At 42.3% G+C, this 23,235-nt stretch overlaps 1 protein-coding gene across 2 annotated transcripts; it reads right to left on the bottom strand.

Annotated features, from left to right (window-relative positions):
• Window positions 1-3,287: 3,287 nt before the first annotated feature.
• LOC143782189 (thread biopolymer filament subunit gamma-like) lies at window positions 3,288-13,559 on the bottom strand. Of its 2 annotated transcripts, none has more exons than XM_077269376.1 (9): window positions 12,787-13,559; window positions 12,193-12,253; window positions 10,606-10,701; window positions 10,007-10,183; window positions 9,561-9,686; window positions 7,724-7,944; window positions 5,409-5,455; window positions 3,999-4,034; window positions 3,288-3,483 (listed from the first exon to the last, which is right to left on the bottom strand). In XM_077269376.1, exons 1-9 carry the CDS (start codon window positions 13,485-13,487, stop codon window positions 3,470-3,472), a joined length of 1,479 nt encoding a protein of 492 aa, XP_077125491.1. In that variant the 5' UTR covers window positions 13,488-13,559; the 3' UTR covers window positions 3,288-3,469. The 2 variants fall into 2 exon arrangements, with proteins under 2 accessions (XP_077125491.1, XP_077125493.1); XM_077269378.1 differs by having other exon boundaries at window positions 3,288-3,480.
• Between the last annotated feature and the right edge of the window lie 9,676 nt (window positions 13,560-23,235).

Here is a 23,235-nt window from a genome sequence, read left to right as displayed (position 1 = left end):
TTCATCGTCGCCATCCGGACAAGCCGGGTCCCATAAGCCATGAGGGCCCTGGGGTCCCTCGTAGAAGGTACTGTCATGTCGGACACTGTTCAGACCAGGTCGTCTGACAGACAGTGGTAATTCCGCGTTTGACCACTGTTTGCTCATTGGCGTCGGCTAGTTTTCGTCTGGCTGCTCCGGGGTTAATTTATCTGATCCTCGGATTGGAAGCTGGGCCATGCCCATTTCCTTTAAATGGTTCTCCTGATCTTTGGGCGTTGCCGATTATAGCTTCTGTCTTATCCGTAGTTATCTCGGTCCGGAGTGGAGAGCTGGTTGTTGGAGAATCGTTGCTGGTGGTGTATTTTCCTTTGTCTTATTTACTCCTTCCTATATTTGTATTTATTTTGCCCTGCACCTTTATAGTGTATTCCTGATTGACTGCGGCGTGGTGTATATTTTCCTTTATCCTTGTTTGTTATAACTGTGGGTATTGGTCTATTGCATTCACTGGGTGGTGGGCAGTGGTGTTCAGTCTAGGGCTGAATCAGGAGTCAGGGTGAGGGTGGAGGCCTGAACATGCACACCTTCAGTGTAAACTTCAGGTAGAGGGTCAGACAGGGTTTCCCTAGTCTGAGGGAAATTGCAGGGGCCCAGGTTATTAGCTCTCGCCCTCCTTGTATCCCCGTGACAGTGTCTCAATATGGAAACTGCTGGTGGTACCAGTCTCTTGCGCGGGACACCGTCGCCCCACACACACACACACACACTGTACACGCCATATGCACCTCACACACAAACACACACTGTATATGCCGTACGCACCACGCACACACACACACTATAAACACCGTACGCAGCCTCTTGCGCGGTGCCACAGCGGAAAACTGTTGCGAATACGCCGCCGCTGGGATCAGCCGAATGATTCACTGACCGCCGCCATCTTTGTACAGGAGGCACAGTGCAGGCGCACTGCAGACTCAGTGAATCATTCTGATCCCGGCAGCAGATGCGCGACATGTCTACAGACAGAGGAAGCTGTCACATTAAAGGGGTTTCCCCACGAATGAAAGTTCATTTTAAAAACTGTCTGAGTCTGACCATGTATGGAGCATACCAAATCTCCTGGGCAGGGGAGGAAGAAAAAGACAATACTGACATTACAGCAGGGGATCACAGATGATTCATTTTGTCAGGTTGCTTCCTCCCCTGCCCAGGAGCTGTGATGTGTTCTGTACACGGTCAGATACAGACAATTTTTAAAATGAACTTTCGCTCGTGGGAAAACCCCTTTAAAAAGCAAATATCAACGCCATCATGGCTCCTCCTAAAAAGTATGCCAATGAAAGGAAAGCAGCAAAGGCTGTTGTGAATTCCGCTCTTGGGCTCTCTCCGGTGGTTATGAGTAGCATTTTTGTGAGTTCTGCTCTTGGGCTCCCTCCTGTGGTTTTGAGTGGTATGGCTGCTTCTTGGATTTAGCATCAGCAGCTGTTTTCACTGATCGTCTTTCTGGCTCTGCTATATTAGTCTGGCCTTTTCCCTAATTGTCAATTGTCAATTGTTGAGCTTGGAGTCATGGCTCTCTGAGGATTTCCCTGTCACTCTGACCATTTCAGCAAAGCTAAGTCCTTGCTTGTCTTTTTGCAGTTCACTTGTTGTGGACTTTGTTGTTTAGCACTTTCTATGTTTTGCTCATTTGTCCAGCTTATCAGTATGTATCTAGTCAGCTAAGCTGGAAGCTCTGGGCAGCAGAGTTTGCCCTCCACACCTTTAGTCAGGTGTGGAGATTTTTGCATTTCTCTGCGGTGGACTTTTTCTAGTTTTTATTACTGACCGCACAGTGTTCTGTCCTGTACTAATTCTTTCTAGCTAGTAGTGGCCTCCTTTGCTAAATCTTCTTTCATACTACGTATGTCATTTCCTTCTCCTCTCACAGTCATTATTTGTGGGGGGCTGTCCTATCCTTTGGGGATTTTCTCTGAGGCAAGATAGCTTTCCTGCTTCTACCTTTAGGGGTAGCTAGATCTCCGGCTGTGACGAGGTGTCCAGGGAGTGACAGGAACATCCCACGGCTACTGCTAGTGTCTGTGTTAAGATCAGGAACTGCGGTCGGTATAGTTACCACCTGCCCAGAGCTAGTCGCATGTCGCTCCTTAATCACCAGACCATAACAAAAGGCACAACGTCGAAAACAACAATGGGCAAATGAGACTCTTGAAGAGAAACAGCACAGCTGGGACAAAAATAATGCATATAGCACATGGGGCAGACAGGTCAAAGAAGAGAGCACAGACGGGAGAAGTCAGCACCTGGGAAATGAGAGAGTGGATAGGTGGGTGAGCACATGGGGGGGAGAGATTCTCAACGCTGCAAAGCCTGCCCTCATCGTGACATTACCGCCCTCACAATGCAATAGCATCGGGCCTCCATCTTGTATATAATATTCATTATGTAAACTAGGGGGCAGGTCACTGAGGGATCAGTGACCCGTCATCAGTCTTCATAAATCTACACACCAGTAGCCCACTAGTAGTATTTTTTTAGGGCTCAGGCAGTGTTCCTACTGTTTCTCCTCAAACATATGTGCATATACTAGTCCTTTGGCAGTGTTGATACCTTACTATTGCAATCTTTGGCTCTTTTCATGTAAAGGGCCCATATCCTGCGATCTGCTCCATGCTTTTAAGACTGTGCTGTGAGTCACATGAAACCTACTTGTGAAAGGTAAGTATGGAGGAACCATCCTGGAGGAGCTGGACTACCTGTGCAGCCAATGTTATCTAGGTGTTGCAGAGCAAATTAATTTTAAAGTGAACCAACCTGTTAGTTGATGCATGTATCAGGCACTTGTATTATCTCAGTCAGGTATGTTTGACTGTGAAATGCTGCAGCGTTTCTAGAGATAAACATACTTTAAAAGCTGTCGGCTTTTCCCTACCTGCTCACATGTCAATCCAGGGCAGCGGGTGGGGAGAAGCAGCCAGGGAACCACCTGTCTGCCTAGTCTACAGTGTGGTCTCTCTCCCTGGTGGCTAGTAAAGTATGTTTTTCTATAGAAACAGTGCAGCATTTCAGAGTCAAACATACCAATGTAAGATAAGATAACGTAAGATAGTGCCCGATACATGCTGCCCATGGATTAGACAGTATGTATCGTCTGACTGGTTTCCTTTAACCAGAACTTGTATATTTTGAATTTGGTGCATATACATATTTATGTACATAGATAGATATAGATATATGTTTAAATATACCCATACATATGGCTTATGCAATTCATTTTCAAAGGAATGTCACTGAAAAATGCATGAAGAGACAAAAACTATTTATTTTTAGAAAATACATAGAATTTGCTCAGATAATGCAGTCATCATTTAGAAAACAAAAAGAAAATTGCAGTTAGGCTAACAGGACATTTGCCAAGCACAAAATAAGTAGTATATTGGCGTCATCATCTTGCTTTCTCTGAAAATCTGGTCACCTCTTGGTTTCAAATTAAGTCTGCTGAAAGGAAAATAGAAGAAACATTGAAATGATTATATCGCTCTGCTACACATAGGTATGTTACATGCAGGAAAATAAGGGTACTTGCATGTGCTGCGGATTTGTAGGGTTTTCCTATACAGTAACTTACCACGACTAGTAATGACTAATGAGCGAATAGCATTGTGCTCGGGTGATCTCCGAATATTTTGTAGTGCTCGGACATTTTGTTTTCATCGCCTCAGCTGCATGATTTATGGCTACTAGACAGGCTGAATACATATGAGGAATGCCTATTTGTTAGGGAATTCCGACATGTATTCAGGCTGTCCAGCAGCAGTAAATCATGCAGCTGAGGTGACGAAAACTAAATCTCCGAGCACTAACAAATACTCCAACTTTTACTTAATTTGTATGATCAGTTTAAAGCATTTTCTCCAATCTAAGAAATACTGAGCCTCCATATCAAAAACATTTGTGTTTTGGCCAGCATGGTAGCCTATAATTTGATTATCTAATTAGTTTGTCCTACTCACCTATAGATGAATCTTTCTTCTGAAAGCCGGCGTCAGCTGTAAAGAAAAGTAGAGATCAATTAATTTATTTTATTATAATTATTAATTTTTTGGACTTTATGAAGACAATCAGTTTTATAAATATAACTCCAGCTGTTATCCCAAAGTTCTGTGTGGGTAAGAGATGGTATATGGTTATACACTTCCACTGTAGCAGCTATTACAAGGGAATTTAGTATTATATAATAACCGTTCAAATGAATGACTACCGTATAACTAACTAGGTCTGGTCATTGAGCCGACAGCCCAGATTTTGTTAAGTTTCATTTAGTGTTATTTCTCCTGCCTTATATGATGGACACCACACTGCAGTCAATGGGTGAATTGTTCTGACATCATACGGGTGGACCCAGCTTAGCTTCTCTGTCTTCTGTTCATTACAGGAACCAAAACAGTAGTGTAAACATAGCCTTAAACAAAGGTTTTTTCTGGGTCATAAAGAACACACATGGAAAAAGCCCCTTTAATATATCCTATGTTATAGGACAACCCCTTTAAAACACAAGCAAACGTTAATAAGCATTAAGGGGGAATTAAAGGGAACCTGTCACCCCCAAAATCGCTGGTGAGGTAAGCTCACCGGCATCAGGGGCTTATCTACAGCATTCTGTAATGCTGTAGATAAGCCACCGATGTTACCTGAAAGAGGAGAAAAAGACGTTAGATTATACTCACCCAGGGGCGGTCCCGCTGCGGTCCGGTCGGATGGGTGTCTCCGGTCCGCTCCGGCGCCTCCCATGTTCGTTCCATGACGTCCTCTTCGGGTCTTTACGCCATGGCTCCGGTGCAGGCGTACTTTGTCTGCCCTGTTAAGGGCAGAGCAAAGTACTGCAGTGCGCAGGCGCCGGAAAGGTCAGAGAGGCCCGGCGCCTGCGCACTGCAGTACTTTGCTCTGCCCTCAACAGGGCAGACAACGTACGCCTGCGCCAGAGCCGCGGCGTAAAGACCCGAAGAGGACGTCATGGAACGAAGATGGGAGGCGCCGGAGCGGACCGGAGACACCCATCCGACCGGACCACAGCGGGACCGCCCCTGGGTGAGTATAATCTAACGTCTTTTTCTCCTCTTTCAGGTAACATCGGCGGGTTATCTACAGCATTACAGAATGCTGTAGATAAGCTCCTGATTGCGGTGAGCTTACCTCACCAGCGATTTTGGGGGTGACAGGTTCCCTTTAAGCGTAACTTAATTGTATAGTATATAAGAAAGGGATCACCCAGGCAGACTCAGGTGGATTCATGAAATAATCTTTGATTGAGTTTGATAGATGAGTGTCAATTTTTTTAACCTATGCAACTATATTGAGATGTCTAGAGAGCAATATATGTTTACTATATTACATACTGAGAAACTATTGCAAACAATGCTTACATGAGTAAGTGAAAGTTCCTCCTGTTAAGACTTCTACATCAGGAAATCTATAGGAATGAAAGAGATAATTATATTTGTGGATCATTTCATTCTAGGCTTTATTAAAGATGCATAATACTGAACTTGTAACCAGACTGTAATGGCAACATGCATCTCACACCCACCTAACAGCTATTGCTTTCCGCAAAAACAAATGCAGTTACAACTTCATGTGCATAGCTCTGTGTGGGGTCCATGTAGCACAGATCCTCAATAAATTGCCCTTAGGATTAATATATGCCCATACAGTACTTCTGACTTTCTACAGATCATTCTCCCAAATTCTGTGAGGAAAAACCATGTGTCCAGGACAAGTATTGGTCAGTACTATAGAGTCATGCAGAGCACTCTGAGCCCAGGCTTGTACATACAACTTTGCTGTGTAAGTGAAACCTAAAAGTAGATGCCATATTTGATTTTAGCATAGTAATAAATTCTAAAACAGCTCCTTGCCTTTGAAGTCATTCTGCCCATCTACAGTATGAGCAATACTTCTGACTAGAGTATGATGTTTGATAAATTGAATAATTCGGGAATGTGAATAAAATGTCTTTTTCATGCAGATTACACCTGAAACTCTTTTGAAAAAGTGCTAAGAAATGCCAAAAGGAATGAAGATGTACACAGCAATGTCAAAGCGACTTAGAGCTTGTGTACACATTGCAGATTTGATGCATTTTGCCATGCAGATTTGCTAGCACCTGAAGCAATCCTGATGCCTTCAAAGTGAATGAGAGACCTGAAGTGTCATGCACACGTTCAGATACGGACTGGGGCTGAAATTCAATGCTGGCATTTGAAATCACACAGGCCCATATTGTCCCTGTCCCCATGAACCAGATGGGATATGTTACTAATATTACCCTGGATGTAGGAAAGGAAGATTTTCTACAAGACCAATATTTCTAATGATACTCGTGACCTGCTGGGGTAAGTGACGGAGTCAGCAACTTTGTGCTCCATCACAACTCTTAACAGTATGGGTATCTTGAGACAACAACAACGTAGCAGACAAAGCAGCCCATGACCAGACAGGCCCTTCTGGCATTTGCCAGAATTGCCAGATGGCCAGTCCGGCCCTGCACACGTTGCTCATTTGTGACTTGCAGATTTGGTACAAAGAATAATCTGCAGCATGTCACTTCTCTGTGCCTTTTTGCCCTGCGTTTTTCACCACTGACTTCACTCAAATCAGGCATAAACGCATGTTTTTTGCTGCTGCGTTTTTTCTGCCAAGAGATGAAGAAATGTTGCAGAAACTTTAGCATCCAATTACTCACCGTGTGCACATAGCCTTACTGAGCATATGTTCTGTCCTATGTAACTTTTCCTCTTACTTTTGGTTTCTGCAAGATGACTACTGCGGTACTGTTAGTTTATCGTATCTTACCCCCTCTTATCTCCTCTTCCCACAATCGCATACAAGATTTCTCTCACGCATCACCCCTACTCTGGAACTCTCTACCACAACATATTAGACTCTCACCTACCATCGAAACCTTCAAAAAGAACCTGAAGACCCACCTCTTCCGACAAGCCTACAACCTGCAGTAACCACCGATCGACCAAACCACTGCATGACCAGCTCTATCCTCACCTACTGTATTCTCACCCATCCCTTGTAGATTGTGAGCCCTCACGGGCAGGGTCCTCTCTCCTCCTGTACCAGTTGCGACTTGAATTGTTTAAGATTATTGTACTTGTTTTTATTATGTATACCCCTCCTCACATGTAAAGTGCCATGGAATAAATAGCGCTATAATAATAAATAATAATAATAATAATAATCTTCCCCTTAAATGGAATTTCACCACAAAACAGACTGAAATACTATAACTTGTGGATCACTGAAATGTCACAGCTTGAAAGATGTGTATCATTCTTATCTCTGTGCACTTTTTCCCTCTCCTGCAGAAAGCCTTCAAAAGGCTCACACTGTACTCACTATAGGAATATCTATGTTTTTTGGAGCATGGACTCCTACTCTGGAGGCGCGAAAGTGAATTCAGATGTAACAATTGTATGGAATCTGCATTTCTTCAGCCAGCCACACTCTGGTGGTTAAGTGCTGTTTATCTTGGTGACAGATTCCACTTAAGAAAAAATAGCTAAATAAAAACCAAACTCAATTCTAAATCAATTTGTGTGAAATTTACAGATTGTATAAAATAGACAATAAAGCTGAATAGTGTATAGTTTACTGCTTCATATTTTAGTGTCAGATGTATATTCGTAGGATAATTCTAAGAAAAATAGGAACACAACAGTAAACTTACTTGATGTCTTCACCCTCCAACAGCTTCTTGTAGGTGGAGATTTCTACATCTAATGCTTGTTTGATGTCCAACAGTTCCTGGTAGTTGACAATTATCTTGTGAAGTTCCACCCTTGCCAATTCAATTGCTGATTCATAGCTGGATATCTGTGCCTGGAACTCCGCCACTCCCACACTGGATCTTGCAACTACTTCCGCCAGACTGCTTTCAAGTGTGTAATTCTAATTACATAGTAAAATAGTGTGTTACATCCATTGCTTTACCACATTTGAGGAAGATCTCCAATTTCTCCTGTTGAATATCTGCGGTGTTTCATAGCATTTCTATTACAAAACTCATTGTTGCTTTAAAAGGAATCTGTTAGTAGGATCAACCGTCCTAAGCTGTCTATAGTGGGGCATGTAAGTCATAGGAAACTGAATAAAATGATACTTTGATATCTGCGATCTGATACCTTATTCCAGAGAAATCCACGATTTTCTTATAAGTAAATGAGCTATTTAGGACTGTAGCCTGGATACTGATCTGCATGAGAATCTGCCACCATAGCAGAAGATATCAGTGTGATATGTGATGGCCGCTCTCTGATCTCCTGATCTCACTGCAGAGCTGTGTGTGGTTATGACTGACACATATACAGGTTCCTCTCAGATTCAGCCTCCATCTCACATGAAGTCAGTATTGCATATGTTCTTATGCAGATCAGTATCCGGCCCATAACCTAGAAGAGGTCATTTACATAAAATAAAAACATGGATTTCCCTGACATTAGACATCGGATCTCAAATATCAAGGTATCATTTTATTGCCCATATAGACTGTTTAGGAGGGTTGATCCTTCTGACAGATTAAAAGTCAACTTTTGTATTAAGTGCACATATCACTGACAAATTTATCCTGTTCATATACCCATTATTAATGGGAATCTGTGATCATTATTTACCATGGGAATTAGGAGCACTTTATCAGCATACTAATACCCTCTTCAATGATGCCTGTATTAGTCCTAAATGCTAAATGTGTGTGCTTAAAAACTAAGTGTATTTGTCCCTGCTCTCCCAACAGTCACCGGACCAGTCAGAATCTGATTCAATACCACTGTGCTGGGGAAGCATGCCCATAGCCATGTAACTGACATCACTGTGTGAGCAGGGAGGTGGAGAATAGGGATGGCTTCTTCTCCATCTCCTTGCACATACGTGGATGTCAGTCACACTGCTGTGGGCATGCTCTACCTACACAGTGGCATTGATTCACAGTCTGACTAGTCCAGTGACTGTAGGGAGAGCAGGGACTATTAAACTTGGCACTTATATTTAGTGTGAAAGGCTAATACAGGCATCATTACATAGGGTATGAGGATGCTGCTAAATCTCTTCTTACCTTCTAATAGTAAATGTCAATGGCAGGTTCCATTTAAGTTCCTGGAGAAGCTTTGAGAATAATGCTTTCTCCTCAGTGCATTGAGGGAGTCTGAAGGCACATTGGTAATCTGTTCAGGTAAAGTCACTTGTAGCCACATCTGCTACACGCGGCCATCACCATAACATGCAGAAATCATGCTAGCAGCAGCCAAACTAGAGTAAGTTTACTGTCACTGCACATTATATCGGGAGTTTAGTTAAGAAGTACATATATTTAATAACTATCTCAGCTGTCTAATTGGCTTTGACTAGAGATGCTCGGAAATCAGGCTAGCTGTTTAGACGATGGCAAACAAAAATAATACAATTATTTATATCTTGTGGACTTAAGAAACAAAGTTAACATTATTTTGAAGGAAGATTAAAAAACTCTACAATGTGTAACATGAAAACGTGGACTCGTGACACATTACCAATGCTAGAAGAGACTGTAGTTCTGCATTTAGTGTCTGTAATTCTTTCTTTGAGCTGGTAATTTCTGTTTTCACTGAGGCTACAACTTCTGATGTTTTTGCTGTTTCACTGTTTATTTCTTCAATCTGTGGATATAAAAGTATCACATAAAGTTATTTATCAACTATTGAATCTTGTATTATATTACAGGTACTATAACTACAATCCACTGATACATCTAAAAGAAGAGTAATTGCATTCTTTTTAATTTACAAAATATTTTTTTCACATTGCCATTACTCATATGACATTGAGTATCATAATTAATGTAAAATGTTGAAATATATCAATTAAATGTAATTGATATTTGGTGCTACTGAGTAACACCATGTTCTCCTTATAATAAGGTATACAAAGACTTCTTTTGAACCATTAAATTTGCTGTTAGATGTTTCTTGTATGTTACCTTGGCTCTGAAGTATGTTTCTGCATCTTCTTTGTGTTGCACGACGGATTTCTCATAATCTGCCCTTAGTTTATTCAAAGCGCTTGTGAGATCAAAAGACTTGACTGCATCAACTTCAATTAGTGAGACGGATGTATCGGCTGCAGCTCCCAGTTTGCCCTGTAGGGTTGACAGTTCCTGAACAAGAAAGGACAACTTATTATCACCACTTAACAGGCACACAAATCTGCCAACCTTCCTGCCATGTCTTTGCTTGCCTTAACATGACACTATCAAGCCTAGAGTTGAAACCATGCTGAATGCTTCTCAAGTGCATACTGTTTCATATTAGCAACTATTAATATGTCAATTATTATTTTTACTTAGATCATGATTGTTGTTTTTCCTTTATAATATGTTGGTGCTATGTAAATAACATACAATAATATTTATCATATTAAAATATTACCTCTCCCTTTACATACCATTAATGTATTATATACTGTGATATTATGTTATATATTATGTGTTTTTGTTAGATTTTCTAAATTGTCAGAATATTAGCTCAGTGTAAATATTGAAAGCTTTAGAAATCAAAACCCGTCAACACGCAGTCTCACCTCTTCATGTGTCTTCTTCAAAAATTCTAAGTCATCAAGTGCCGCTGAGAATCTTTGTTCCAGTACAGAGCGCAGTTCAGTAGCAGCTTCGATGTCCTGTCATTGTAAGTCAAGTCAATAAATAAGCGTTTAAAGTCATATCACAATTGTTTAATGAGTAACATCAGCTTTCAGGTAGTGTACCTTGAACTGAAAATTGCTTGGCCAATCATAACCTGATTTGTTGTTTGTAAATTAATTGATCCATACAGAAGCTAATTAGTAACTTCACTGCTAATGTAACTGGCATACCAATCATCTAAAAACTAGATCAGGCCATTTCTGGTCAAACATCGACCATATATATGTATTACTGCTGGGTTTAACAGTGTTTCCTCTTTTATTACATATGAGACTTACACTATATTCATTTACACTGTTTAGTGATAATAGTGCATCATATACAGGCTTCCACCAATGCTTTCTTCTTACGTGCCAGTGAATGCAGATCCACTTTACTCTGTGAATATAAATCTATAATAGCTTTTTTTTAATTGATTGATTGATAGCATCTATATAACTTGATTTAAAAAGGACCTGTCACCAGGTCAAAGGTGTCCAGTGTTTGCTCTTATTTTATTCCAGCTGCTCCCCTAAGTATTTCATTTTTTATTTCTTAAAATTCACAATATGATTCAAGAAATTTGAGCCTTTTCATCTAGTACTAAATAGTCTTTCCATGTGGGTGAGCTCATAGAGTAATAATAGGGATATGTCTCACAGAATCCCGTGAACCTCCCCCCTTGTAAAGACATAAAAAATAGGACTAGATATAAGAGACCTTATCTCTGGAACAGTACAGCAGATTTGAAAAAAATTAAGAATACTTCGGTGAGCAGTGGGAATAAAATAGGAGTGAAAACTGGCCATTTTTTAACTGGTAACAGGGGCTCTTTAATGATATAACACATACCATGTTGACATGGTAAACATGTTAAAGGATTGCATCCAAGGCATCTCCTCTAAACTGAGAGAGTCCAGGAAAAGATTGGACAGGCTACATACTCTACCTTCAACATCCACTGCTGATAAAATGTAGAATTGCATGGTGGTAATGAATAATGGGCATGTAATAAATGGATAGGTGCAGGTCGCCAGGTTCTGCGGTTGGTCTCAAAGTCTTGGCTGGAAGAGATCGATCCTACCTCCATATAGTCCAAATGCCCCTATTAGTCTTTAGTTTAATTTTTAGATATTGATCAAGCATATCATTGTCATTGTTTTTCAGCTTTATTACCTTGTAGTAGATGAATTGATCACATACTGTGCTTCATTTGCTACTAATAGATATTATAAACACCCTGATAAAAGAAACTAATGGACTCTTTTGTTTAGTGTGTACCAGGTAGTTTAAGAGGCCCAAATATTGTTGCAAAACTAGATGATATTAATGTTAGAATTCCATAAACTGAAAACAAATGGCCAGATTCATTATAAATATGGCACCCATATATTTATGTCCCTGCACTGAAAATAACCAACAAAATATAGCCTGAAATGTCATTGTTACACAGAACCTCCTTATGAGGATCCGCAGAGTAAGATTACCCGTTTCATTGCTCCAATGTCGGTTTCCAGTTGAAATTTCACTCCCAATTCTAATTCGTATCTAAAACAAGGAATGCAAACATTTATTCCTAGTAAATATAACATTTCCAATAACCCGAAATATCTAGTGCTGAACTGACACTGTGATAATGTTTACTTGCTACACAATGTCTAAGACTATCACGTTTCTTTCATTTTTCCCACTGCTGTAATTTACTGCACTGCCACCAACCAAATGTTACATTGTAGTGATTGAAAGGATTTTACAGAAATTTCCACAACAAATTGTATGTATTTTTTGTAGATTATTTTTTTGTAAGGGTGCATTAGTGTAGTTGTCTTTAATTGTTAGAAATTAAAGTAAAATCTTGTGTGTTTAACTGATTTTCCTATTGTCTTTGCGTTGTGGTAAATGTGACCAAGGTAAATGCATATATGTATTAATAGATGTCACTTTGTTATAATAGCAATATCATTTTTTCAGTATTCTTCTTTTTCTTGCACCATTAATGATGACAATAAATAATACAATCAATAAATCAAAATTATTTCACAAACTTGGATTGATTTGAAAGGAATGATTTTCGCACTTACTTGGTCTTGAGTTCTTCTGCAGCGCCTCTGACGTTGTCAAGCTCAATTTCATGTCTGACATTTTCCAGAGTTAGAGTTTCCACTGTATGTCTCAGATCTGTAAGTTGGAGCTCATAATTTACTGGAGAAGAGGAATCGGGGGCAGAGGATGCTGTGCCTCCTGTTAATAAGTTCAACTGGGTCTGTAAGGTCTGATTTTCAAGTTGTAACTGCTTAACTTTCTCCACATAAGAATAAAAACGTTCATTTAATCCTGCTAGTGTCTGCTTTTCTGTAGCCCTAGAAAGTAGCTGGGGTACAACACGTGGCCCACCTACATTCAGAGTTGAGCTCAGGCCACCAGCAGTCAATGAGCGTCCCAAACTGAATGCTGCACTGCCTCCAAAACCACCTCCATATCCTGCTCCTAAACCTCCTCCAAATCCTGCTCCCAAACCTCCTCCTAAACCTCCTCCCAAACCTCCTCCCAAACCTCCTCCTATTCCCGCTGCACCTCCAAATCCTGAGCCACCACCCAAGCCAAGGCCACCCCCAAAACCTGCTCCTCCGATTCCAAGGCTAAGACCCCCACTGCCCAAACCAATTCCTCCTGCACTTACACGGGAGAAACCTCCAGAAGAAGCCCCATGGCCAAGAGAATAGCCTGACCTCTGGGATGAAGAAGCTGCCCAACTAAGAGAACCTGAACCTGAGACTGACATGACGGCACAAAAGGATGAATTAACCCAGATTTAAAATCCTCTTCCAGAATGTTTCAGTGGAAACTATGAGCTGACATGCACCAAGTTTTTATACGTTTCACTTGTCACTTGACACTCCTGCTTTGCCTAGAGACAGCGTCCTAATTTTTTGCAGAATTGTGAATTTTTAGCGTCTGCCTTCAAGCAGAACTAGCTGTCCTCTAACAGACAGTGAAAATTACTGTAGCTTTCTGTTAAAAAAAACTAAATATGTTTAGCCAGAGGGTCATTCTTGTCATGAAAAAAAAAGGAAAAGTTTTGACATGTTCCTGTAACAGTTGAATTTCGTGTACCTGCACTTTCTGTGCTCACCATTGCAGAAAATGTTTTCATAAGAAATATTTTTTAGAATATCATATTATTACTATTACAATGTATATTTTATTCATTGTTATTCATTGTAGACCAGATTATGAACTATTGCTTTGCCCCAAAATATCACAAGTACTGTGATTTATTCACTGAGAATGATGTTAAAACATCTTTGAATATACAGGAACCTGCTCACTTAGAGGAGTATTGTACTGTACTTGAAATCTTCATAGCATGGATTCAAGAGGGTGTTGGCAAGGAAACTGGTCAGTTGGTCTCCTTTATGAGTGAATCTGCAAATACACCATTACCCAAATATGCCATATTAGATCAGGGCTAGACATACTGAATTCGCTGTTCATAGAACCAGCTCAAGGAAAAATTTGCTTTATGACATATACAGTAGGTATTTCTGCTGGGACTCATGCTAACATTCACAGTCTATGGTTATAAGGAAATATACACAGTCAAGTCAAGTAGTGCGTGAGCTGTGTGTTTGCCCATGGCACACTGTATACCCGTAGACGTTTTTTATTTTCCCCTTCTCTTATGACAGCACCATATGAGAGGTTATCCACCCATCAAGGACAGGAAACCTACCGAATAAAAGGGCGGTTCCTCTCCTCCGCATCAGTTTGGTTTTCTGTCCTTGAAGGAACCTAAGAAGAGCGGTACACTTGAACTTACCCAGGTCTGGAGAGTGTCCAGGATGGGATACCCTAAGTAGGGGTGAGGTACCACTGGCTAGGAGGTCAGTGCAGCGCCGTGCAGGTAGAGACCTCTTGGTAAAAGTCTGCTGCCGACATGAAGTCCCGGGTTTGTGCACACCAGGGCTACAGGAGCACCCAGTTCTGAGTGCTCCAGGACATGCTTCCGTGTCTGAGCATGCGCGGGGTGCCCTGGTGAAAGACCCGAAGCACCCAGTAATGAGTGCGCTGGAAAACATGGCTGCCCGGGTCTGCGCACATGCAGGATGTAATGTCTGACACGTCCCGATGATGCAGCGTGCCAAAAACTAGGATGCCGCCATCGTCATTTCCGCATGCGGAGAGCTTGCCATGGCTACCTGGGCACAGCATGTAGATTCAAATAAAATGATTGACCTGGAAACTAGGGAGGGGCCGGACGAAGGTGTGTCAGAACCATCCCAGTATATATTGGGAAGGTTGCAAGATAGTGGCGGCCTTTGCAGCAGTCCTCATGATGGATATGCTTCAGGAGCCACCATAGCAGCAACCACCACAACAGCAGCAGCAACAATGCCAGCAGATTCACCGTCAGGGGTGCAGAAGTGGCAGTCAGACAAGCAGCAGCAAGACTGGCAAGAGGAGCAGGGCAGGTCATAAGTCCACCACCTCCAGGGGAGAACGTTTTTGTGAACCAATCCAACCTTCATCTCCGGTACCCTACATTGAACAACAGAATGGTAAGTGATCTACGTGAAAGTTCACCATGTTAAATAGGTCCCTTTTCTCTATGTACTTTTCTTTACTAGGAAAGGCCCATGAGATGTAGCGCCAAGCAAAATAATTAGGAATGTGCGCTGTGCATAGACTGCTTATCCAGCACATATACAAAGAGATTATGCACGGATTGCATTCAAAAGACCATCTAAGAATAAACCCCCAGTTTTGAAACTTAAAACGAAAACCTAAAGTCCATAATTAAATCAGAAGTCAAAGACTCATTAAAACATCTAAACAGTCATCTGATTTGTATGGTTCAGTAGTATTGGAGAGTAGGGATGATTCAGACACGTCTTCTGTCTCCTCATCCTCCCCTTCCTCCTCTGATAGTGACTAGAGATGAGCAAATTTGATCAGGTCAGGGCTTATTCGGCAGGCTATAGCATTTACCTACTAAGCTGCAAAGGGAACCCGGATTCCTGGATCGCTCTGGCTAATCAGTTGTTCTGCTCCGCAGCTGTATGTATTGCGGCTGTGTGACAATCACGACACATGCATGGAGAGCCTGTTTGGATTCCCTCTGCAGCTTATTTGCGATATAGCTTGACGAATAAGCCCTGACCCGATCAAATTCGCTCATCTCTAATAGTGACACAGGGGTAGGCCATGTTTTCCAGTGGAAGACATGGACAAGTTAGTAAGAGCAATTAGGACAACCATGGGAATCGCAGATTCTAAAACCCCTAGAACAGTCCAGGACAACATGTTCGGGATTTAGAACAGAAAAAAAAGGTGCTCATTCCCAGTCACTGAGAAGATTAAAATGCTCATTGATAAAGAATGTAAAAGACCTGAGAAAAAGGGTCCAGATTTTATGAGGAGGAAGCAGGCATATGGGAGAAGACGCCTAAGATTGACATAGAAGTAGCAAAGTCCTGTAAAAAGTCTACCTTAAAAATCTTGGCATTATTAGGGACCCACTGGTCAAAAAAGCGTAGATTTATTTAAAACAAAGATGGAAATCATCAGCGGGGCATTGAAGGGAATCTGTCACCCCAAAATTCGCCTTTAAACTAAAGGTACCTTCACACGAAGCGACGCTGCAGCGATAGCGACAACGATGCTGATCGCTGCAGCGTCGCTATGTGATTGCTGGAGAGCTGTCACACAGACCGCTCTCCAGCGACCAACGATGCCGAGGTCCCCGGGTAACCAGGGTAAACATCGGGTTGCTAAGCGCAGGGCGACGCTTAGTAACCCGATGTTTACCCTGGTTACCAGCGTAAAAGTAAAAATAACAAACAGTACATGCTCACCTGCGCGTCCCCCAGCGTCCGCTTCCTGTACTGTACTGTGTGCTCAGTCAGAGCAGGAAGCGGACGGCAGGGGACGCGCAGGTGAGTATGTACTGTTTGTTTTTTTTACTTTTATGCTGGTAACCATGGTAAACATCGGGTTACTAAGCGCGGCCCTGCGCTTAGTAACCCGATATTTACCCTGGTTACCAGCGTAAAACATCGCTGGCATCGTTGCTTTTGGTGTCAAACCTGACGATACACGCTGATCTGACGACCAAATAAAGTTCTGAACTTTACTCAATGACCAGTGATATCACAGCAGGATCCAGATCGCTGCTGCGTGTCAAACTAAACGATATCGCTAGCCAGGACGCTGCAACGTCACGGATCGCTATCGTTATCGTTGTAAAGTCGTTTCGTGTGAAGGTACCTTAAGGCTACCGGCATCAGGGGCTTATCTACAGCATGCTAAGCCCCCGATGTAACCTGAAAGATAAGAAAAACATGGTAGATTACACTCACCCAGGGGCGGTCCCTGTACGGTCCGGTCCAATGGGCGTCGCGGTCCGGGTCCAGTGCCTCACATCTTCATACGATTACATCCTCTTCTTTGCAGTGTGCAGTACTTTGACTTTGTGGAACTTTCTCCCATCTCCCTTCTGCATCTCTGGCGCTCAGCCACAGTGATCTTAGGGTTCTTCTTTACCTCTCTCACCAAGGTCCTTCTCCCACGATTGCTCAATTTGGCTTGACAGCCAGGTCTAGGAAGACTTCTGGTGGTCCCAAACTTCTTCCATTTAAGGTTTATGGAGGCCACTGTATACTTAGGAACCTTGAGTACTGCAGAAATTCTTTTGTAACCTTGGCCAGATCCTTGCCACAATTCTGCCTCTGAGCTCCTTGGCCAGCTCCTTTGACCTCATGATTCTCATTTGGTCTGACATGCACTGTGAGCTGTGAGGTCTTATATAGACAGGTGTGTGCCTGTCCAAATCAAGTCCTATCAGTTTAATTAAACACAGCTGGACTCCAATGAAGGAGTAGAACCATCTCAAGGAGGATCACAAGGAACTGGACAGCATGTGACTTAAATATGAGTGTCTGAGCAAAGGGACCGAATGCTTATGACCATGTGACATTTCAGTTTTTCTTTATTAATAAATTTTCAAAAAATTCTATATTTCTGGTTTTTTTCAGTCAAGATAGGGTGCAGAGTGTACAGTAATGTGAAAAAAAAACTTTTTTTAATTTACCAAATGGCTGCAATGAAACAAAGAGTGAAAAATTTAAAGGGGTTTGAATACTTTCTGTACCCACTGCATATAACATTTGGATGTGATAATGTAAACTTACATTTTTTACAGTAAAATGTTATTTTAGCCACAAGTTTGCAATTTTAGCAAAAGGTAACAGAAGAAAGTACCCCGTAAGTTGTTACTCAATTTCTACCAAACACATTGATACCTCATAAGTGGTTAAAAACTACGGGCTGGATCCAGAATGGAAAGAATGCTAATTGATTTTTGGAATATAAATTTGGGTGGAACAGATTGTAGGTGCCATGTTGCATTTGCAGTGTCCTTGATATGCCAAAACAGCAGAAACCCCCAACAAGTGAGCCAATTTTGGAAACTTCACCCCACAAGGAATTAATCTAGGGTTTTTTCAGCATTATGAGCCCATAGGTGCTTTATTATTATTATTATTATTTATTATTATTATAGCGCCATTTATTCCATGGCGCTTTACATGTGAGAAGGGGTATACATAGTAAAAACAAGTACAATAATCTTAATACAAGTAATGACTGGTACAGGAGGAGAGAGGACCCTGCTCATGAGGGCTCACAATCTACATGGGATGGGTGAGGATACAGTAGGTGAGGGTAGAGCTGGTCATGCAGCGGTGTGGTGGATCGGTGGTTACTGCAGGTTGTAGGCTTGTCGGACGAGGTAGGTCTTCAGGTTCTTTTTGAAGGTTTCAATGGTAGGAGAGAGTCTGATATTTTGTGATAGAGAGTTGCAGAGTAGGGGTGATGCGCGGCAGAATTCTTGTATGCAATTGTAGGAAGAGGAGATAAGAGGGGAGTAGGGAAGGATCTTGTGAGGATCAGAAGTTGCGTGTAGGTAAGTACTGGGAGACAAGGTCACAGATATACGGAGGATATAGGCTGTGGATGGCTTTGTATGTCATGGTTAGGGTTTTGAACTGGTGTCTTTGGGTAATGGGGAACCAGTGCAGGGATTGACAAAGGGAAGAGGCCAGGGAATGGCAGGGGGACAGGTGGATTACTCAAGCAGCATAGTTTAGAATAGATTGGAGGTGTGCAAGAGTGTTCGAGGGGAGCCACAAAGAAGGAGGTTGCAGTAGTCAAGGCGGGAGATGATGAGGGCATGGACTAGGGTTTTTGCAGATTCTTGGTTGAGGAATGTACAGTTTCGTGAAATATTTTTGCATTGCAGTCAGCAGGAAGTGGAAAGGGCTTGGATATGTGGTTTGAAATACAGATTAGTGTCAAGGATTACCCCAAGGCAGCAAGCTTGTGAGACTGGGGAGAGTGGGCAGCCGTTTACTTTAATGGATAGGTCCATTGGGAGGTTGTGTGAGATGGGGGAAAGATGATGAATTCTGTTTTGTGCATGTTAAGTTTTAGAAATCTAGCAGAGAAGAAGAATGAAACAGCAGACAAACATTGAGGGATTCTGGTTATTAGGGTGGTGATATCTGGTCCAGAGATGTAGATCTGAGTGTCATCAGCATAAAGGTGATACTGAAAGTCGTGACATTCTATGAGCTGTCCCAGGCTGAAGGTGTAAATGGAGAAGAGCAGGGGCCCTAGTACCAAACCTTGCGGGACTCCGTCAGATAGGGGGCGAGGTGAGGAGGTGATGTGCAAGTGGGAGACACTGAATGTCCGGTCTGTTAGATATGACGAGATCCAGGATAGGGCCAAGTCTGTGATGCCAAGGTATGAGAGGGTCTGCAATAATAGGGAATGGTCCACTGTGTCAAAGGCAGAGGGACAGGTCCAGGAGAAGGAGGACAGAGTAGTGTTGCTTGGCCTTGGCGGTTAATAGGTCATTGGTGACCTTAGTTAGGGCAGTTTAGGTGGAGTGGTGTGACCGGAAGCCAGATTGTAAGCAGTCGAAGAGGGGGCAATAAGAGAGGTGGGAGGATAGTTCAAGATGGACATGTTTTACATTAGTTTTGAGGCATGGGGGAGAAGTGATATAGGGCGATAGCTAGATGCAGAGGATGGGTCAAGAGAGGGCTTTTTGAGGATAGGTGTGATTGAGGCATGTTTAAAGCTTGAGGGGAAAACACCAGTTGTTAGTGATAGGTTGAAGAGATGGGTTAGGGTTGGGATGAAAACTGTGGTGAGGTTTGGGATGAAGCGGGATGAGATCGGGTCAAGTGCACAGGTGGTGAGATGCGATCTTGAGAGTAGAGTGAAGAGTTGATCTTCTGTAATGGTGGAGAAGTTGGTTTTGGAGGAGGAGGGCTGGGCAGTTAGAAGGAAGGCCTCTGGGGGTTGTCGACCAAAACTGTCTCTGATGTTATCAATCTTCTGATTGAAAAATGAGGCAAAGTATTCAGCTGAGATGAGTGGGGAGGGAGGAGGTGCTGGGAGACGGAGGAGAGAATTGAAGGTGTTGAATAACTGTATAGGGTTGTGAAACAGGTAGGATATGAGAGATGAAAAGTAGGATTGTTTAGCTGTGGCAAGTGTGGCTTTGAAAGTAGTGAAGGACTGTTTGAATGAGATGAAGTGCTCGTTGGAGTGGAATCTTTTCCATTTCCGCTCAGCAGCCCTGGAAGCTCGCCTCAGTTATTTGGTCAGGTTGGTGTTCCAGGGCTGTCTGTTAGTTTTGCAAGCTTTGGTATGTGTGAGAGGGGCAACCGATTCCAAAGCTAAAGCTATTGTGGTGTTATATAGAGCGGCAGCGGCATCCGCATTGTTTAGGAAATTTATTTCTGTAAGAGGGATTCAGATAGTGAGTGTAGATTGAGGTGTTTAAGATTTCTGCGAGGGTGTGCAAGTTTGTGGGGTGGGAGGAAGAGGTGAGTTATAAAGGTTAGATAGGGAGCAGAGTGAGCACTTTGTGAGTGGCTGCAGAAGACCATTGAGTGAGGCCGAAGGAGGAAATGACAGATAGAAGCTTAGTGGCAGCTGAGAGGGAAATATCAATAGGGATGTTGAAGTCGCCCAAGATGATAGTGGGGATGTCAGAGGAGAGAAACTGAAGTAGCCAGGTAGTGAAGTGGTCAAAAAGGTGATGGCTGGCTCTGGGGGGCAGTATATGACAGCCAGTTGGAGGTTGGAGGGGGAGTGGATGCACACAGAGTGCACCTCAGAGGAAAGGAGGGTAACAGAGGGTGGCAGTGGGATTGGGATGAAAGAGCAGTTATCTGACAGGAGAAAACCAACTCCTCCACCGTGCTCGCTGCTGGGGCGGGGTGTGTGGGAAAGGTGGAATCCACCATACGAAAGTGCAGCAGGAGAGGCTGTGTCAGAAGGAGTGAGACAGGTTTTGGTGATGGCGAGGAAGGAAAGTTTGTTAGTAATAAAAAGATCATGGATGTAGGAAAGTTTGTTGCAGACAGAGCGAGCATTACACAGAGCTCCTGTTAGTGGGACTGGGGAAGCGGGGGCTGGGCAAATGGGTATAAGATTAGAGAGGTTACAGAAAGTTGTGATAGAGCGTGGATGAGAGGTAGAAATGACTGTAGGGATGTGGTGAGGAGGACCAGAATTTGGAGAGATATCACCAGCAGTGAGAATGAGCAGAGAAAGTGTTACCAGGTGGACCAGATGCATATTATCAAGCCAAAGTAAACAAAGTCATAAATAACACTGGAGTAAAGCAGGGGTTAGTTGAAAGACATACCATGTGAATACTAGGAGCAGAGGTAAGAGTCTGTGTGGAAAGTTGGGTGACGTACCATGTGAATACTAGGAGCAGAGGTAAGAATCTGTGTGGAAAGTTGGGTGACATACCATAGAACCTTTTAAAATTTGGAGGATTTTGTTTATTTTTCCTCTAAAATATTTTAACAAGGGATAATTGAAGAAAATGGACTGCATTTTTTTATGCAGCTTCTCTCAAACGTGACGATACCCCATATGTGATCAAAAACTGATGTTTGGACACATGGCAGGGCTCTGAGAGGAAAGATCGCTCTTTGATTTTTGTAGCGTATATTTGTCTGGAATAGATTCTGAATGCCATGTCGCATTTGCATAGCCCCTGATATGCCCATACAACAGAAACACCCACAAGTTACCCTATTTTTGAAAATATTTATTCAATATTTATTCAATTTTATAACATTTAGATGTGGAAATAAAAAATTACATTTTTTAACTAAAACACTGTATTATCACCACATTTATAGTTTCCATAAGAGGCAACAGGATAAAATGAACCCCATAATTTGTTTTGCAATTTCTCCTGAGCACAGTGATACCCCTTATTTGGTCCAAAACTAATGTTTGGACAATTTTATTTTCGTTAGACTGGTGGACAACCTCATTTAATAACATTGGTCTGAGTATGATCCGATGTTTTGCTGAAGAGCACTGAGACCAAAACTATGTTCATTCGCACAAGCCCTTAGATCCTTGTTATAGCTGGGTCTAACAGGCCACTGCACCCTGGAGTTGTCAGATGACCTCAGCATGGCACGTGTTGGGACTTGCAATTATTATCATGGGGGGCCAACAGTGCTAATGGAATGATTTAATGCCATTTTAATCACTTAGATGCCACTGTCATGATTTTCAATTGCATTTAAGGGATTATTTAGCCTCAAGCGGTTCAAAAACTGGTCGGGCCAATGCTTCAGGGTGTCAGCTGTCATAAACAGCTGTCACTTGTTGGATTTTCATCTGCGGGGGGGCACTATACACCTCTTCCTCGGCGACAAGAAAAAGATGCGCTGAGGAATAATGGCCCTTAACGGCTGCCATCAACGGTCGTTGAAGGGTTAATGGAAAGGAGGCTGATCTGTCAAAAGTAAGTAAAACTAGCCATAAAAAATACATACCAGTCCCAGGGAACATGATCACTGAAAGCCATGATTAATTTTAAAAATAAATATATACACTTATATTTGAAAAATATAAAATTCTCAAATAATTTATTAATGAAGTGTTTTTAACAGACAGTTCCCCATATGGGGCCAGGGGCTCACTTACTGAAATTTACTAACAATGTTCAGGTAGCCATACACATCATACTACAATGGCAAAGAATGGACCTCAAGTTGAAATTACCAAAAAGTGGGGCCAATACTCCATTTTAAAAAATGTGTGAAAAATAGCTATAGTTTTTACCATTCTTTTTCCAATGCCTTCGTTTTGATTTTTCCTGATTGTGCCATCAGAATGTCGGTATTCATTGTCAGCAGTGTGTCCCCATTAAAGTGGTTGCCCCCTTTCTGACAATGTTTTGCCCCTGCTGCAGTTTACTAAAAATATCAACTGCCCCGGTACTTTTTCCCAGGTCCACCAGCGAGTCAGCACCACTGCTCCCAGTGGCTACGGTGTTGCCAATCATTGAGCTATACGGCTTTAAATGGGATATTCTATCTACATGAGTAGAGACACTGAGTTCACTGACCAGCTGCTGTGGTGTCTATGTGATGTCACTGTCATAGCCAATGCCAGACAATGGGAGCAGTAATAGAGAC

The sequence above is a fragment of the Ranitomeya variabilis genome, chromosome 6 (genome assembly GCF_051348905.1).
Source record: "Ranitomeya variabilis isolate aRanVar5 chromosome 6, aRanVar5.hap1, whole genome shotgun sequence".
Taxonomy (NCBI): Eukaryota; Metazoa; Chordata; class Amphibia; order Anura; family Dendrobatidae; genus Ranitomeya; species Ranitomeya variabilis.
This window is presented reverse-complemented; position numbering and strand designations above follow the sequence as displayed.

What these genes read in the sequence shown, in the direction of transcription:
- LOC143782189 (XM_077269376.1), bottom strand. Translation starts at nt 13,487, where the DNA reads ATGTCAGTCTCAGGTTCAGGTTCTCTTAGTTGGGCAGCTTCTTCATCC. An exon ending in TGAAGAAGACACATGAAGAG is followed by an intron (nt 10,184 to 10,605) that starts GTGAGACTGCGT and finishes TTTCTTGTTCAG; the next exon opens with GAACTGTCAACCCTACAGGG. An exon ending in AAACATACTTCAGAGCCAAG is followed by an intron (nt 9,687 to 10,006) that starts GTAACATACAAG and finishes TTATATCCACAG; the next exon opens with ATTGAAGAAATAAACAGTGA.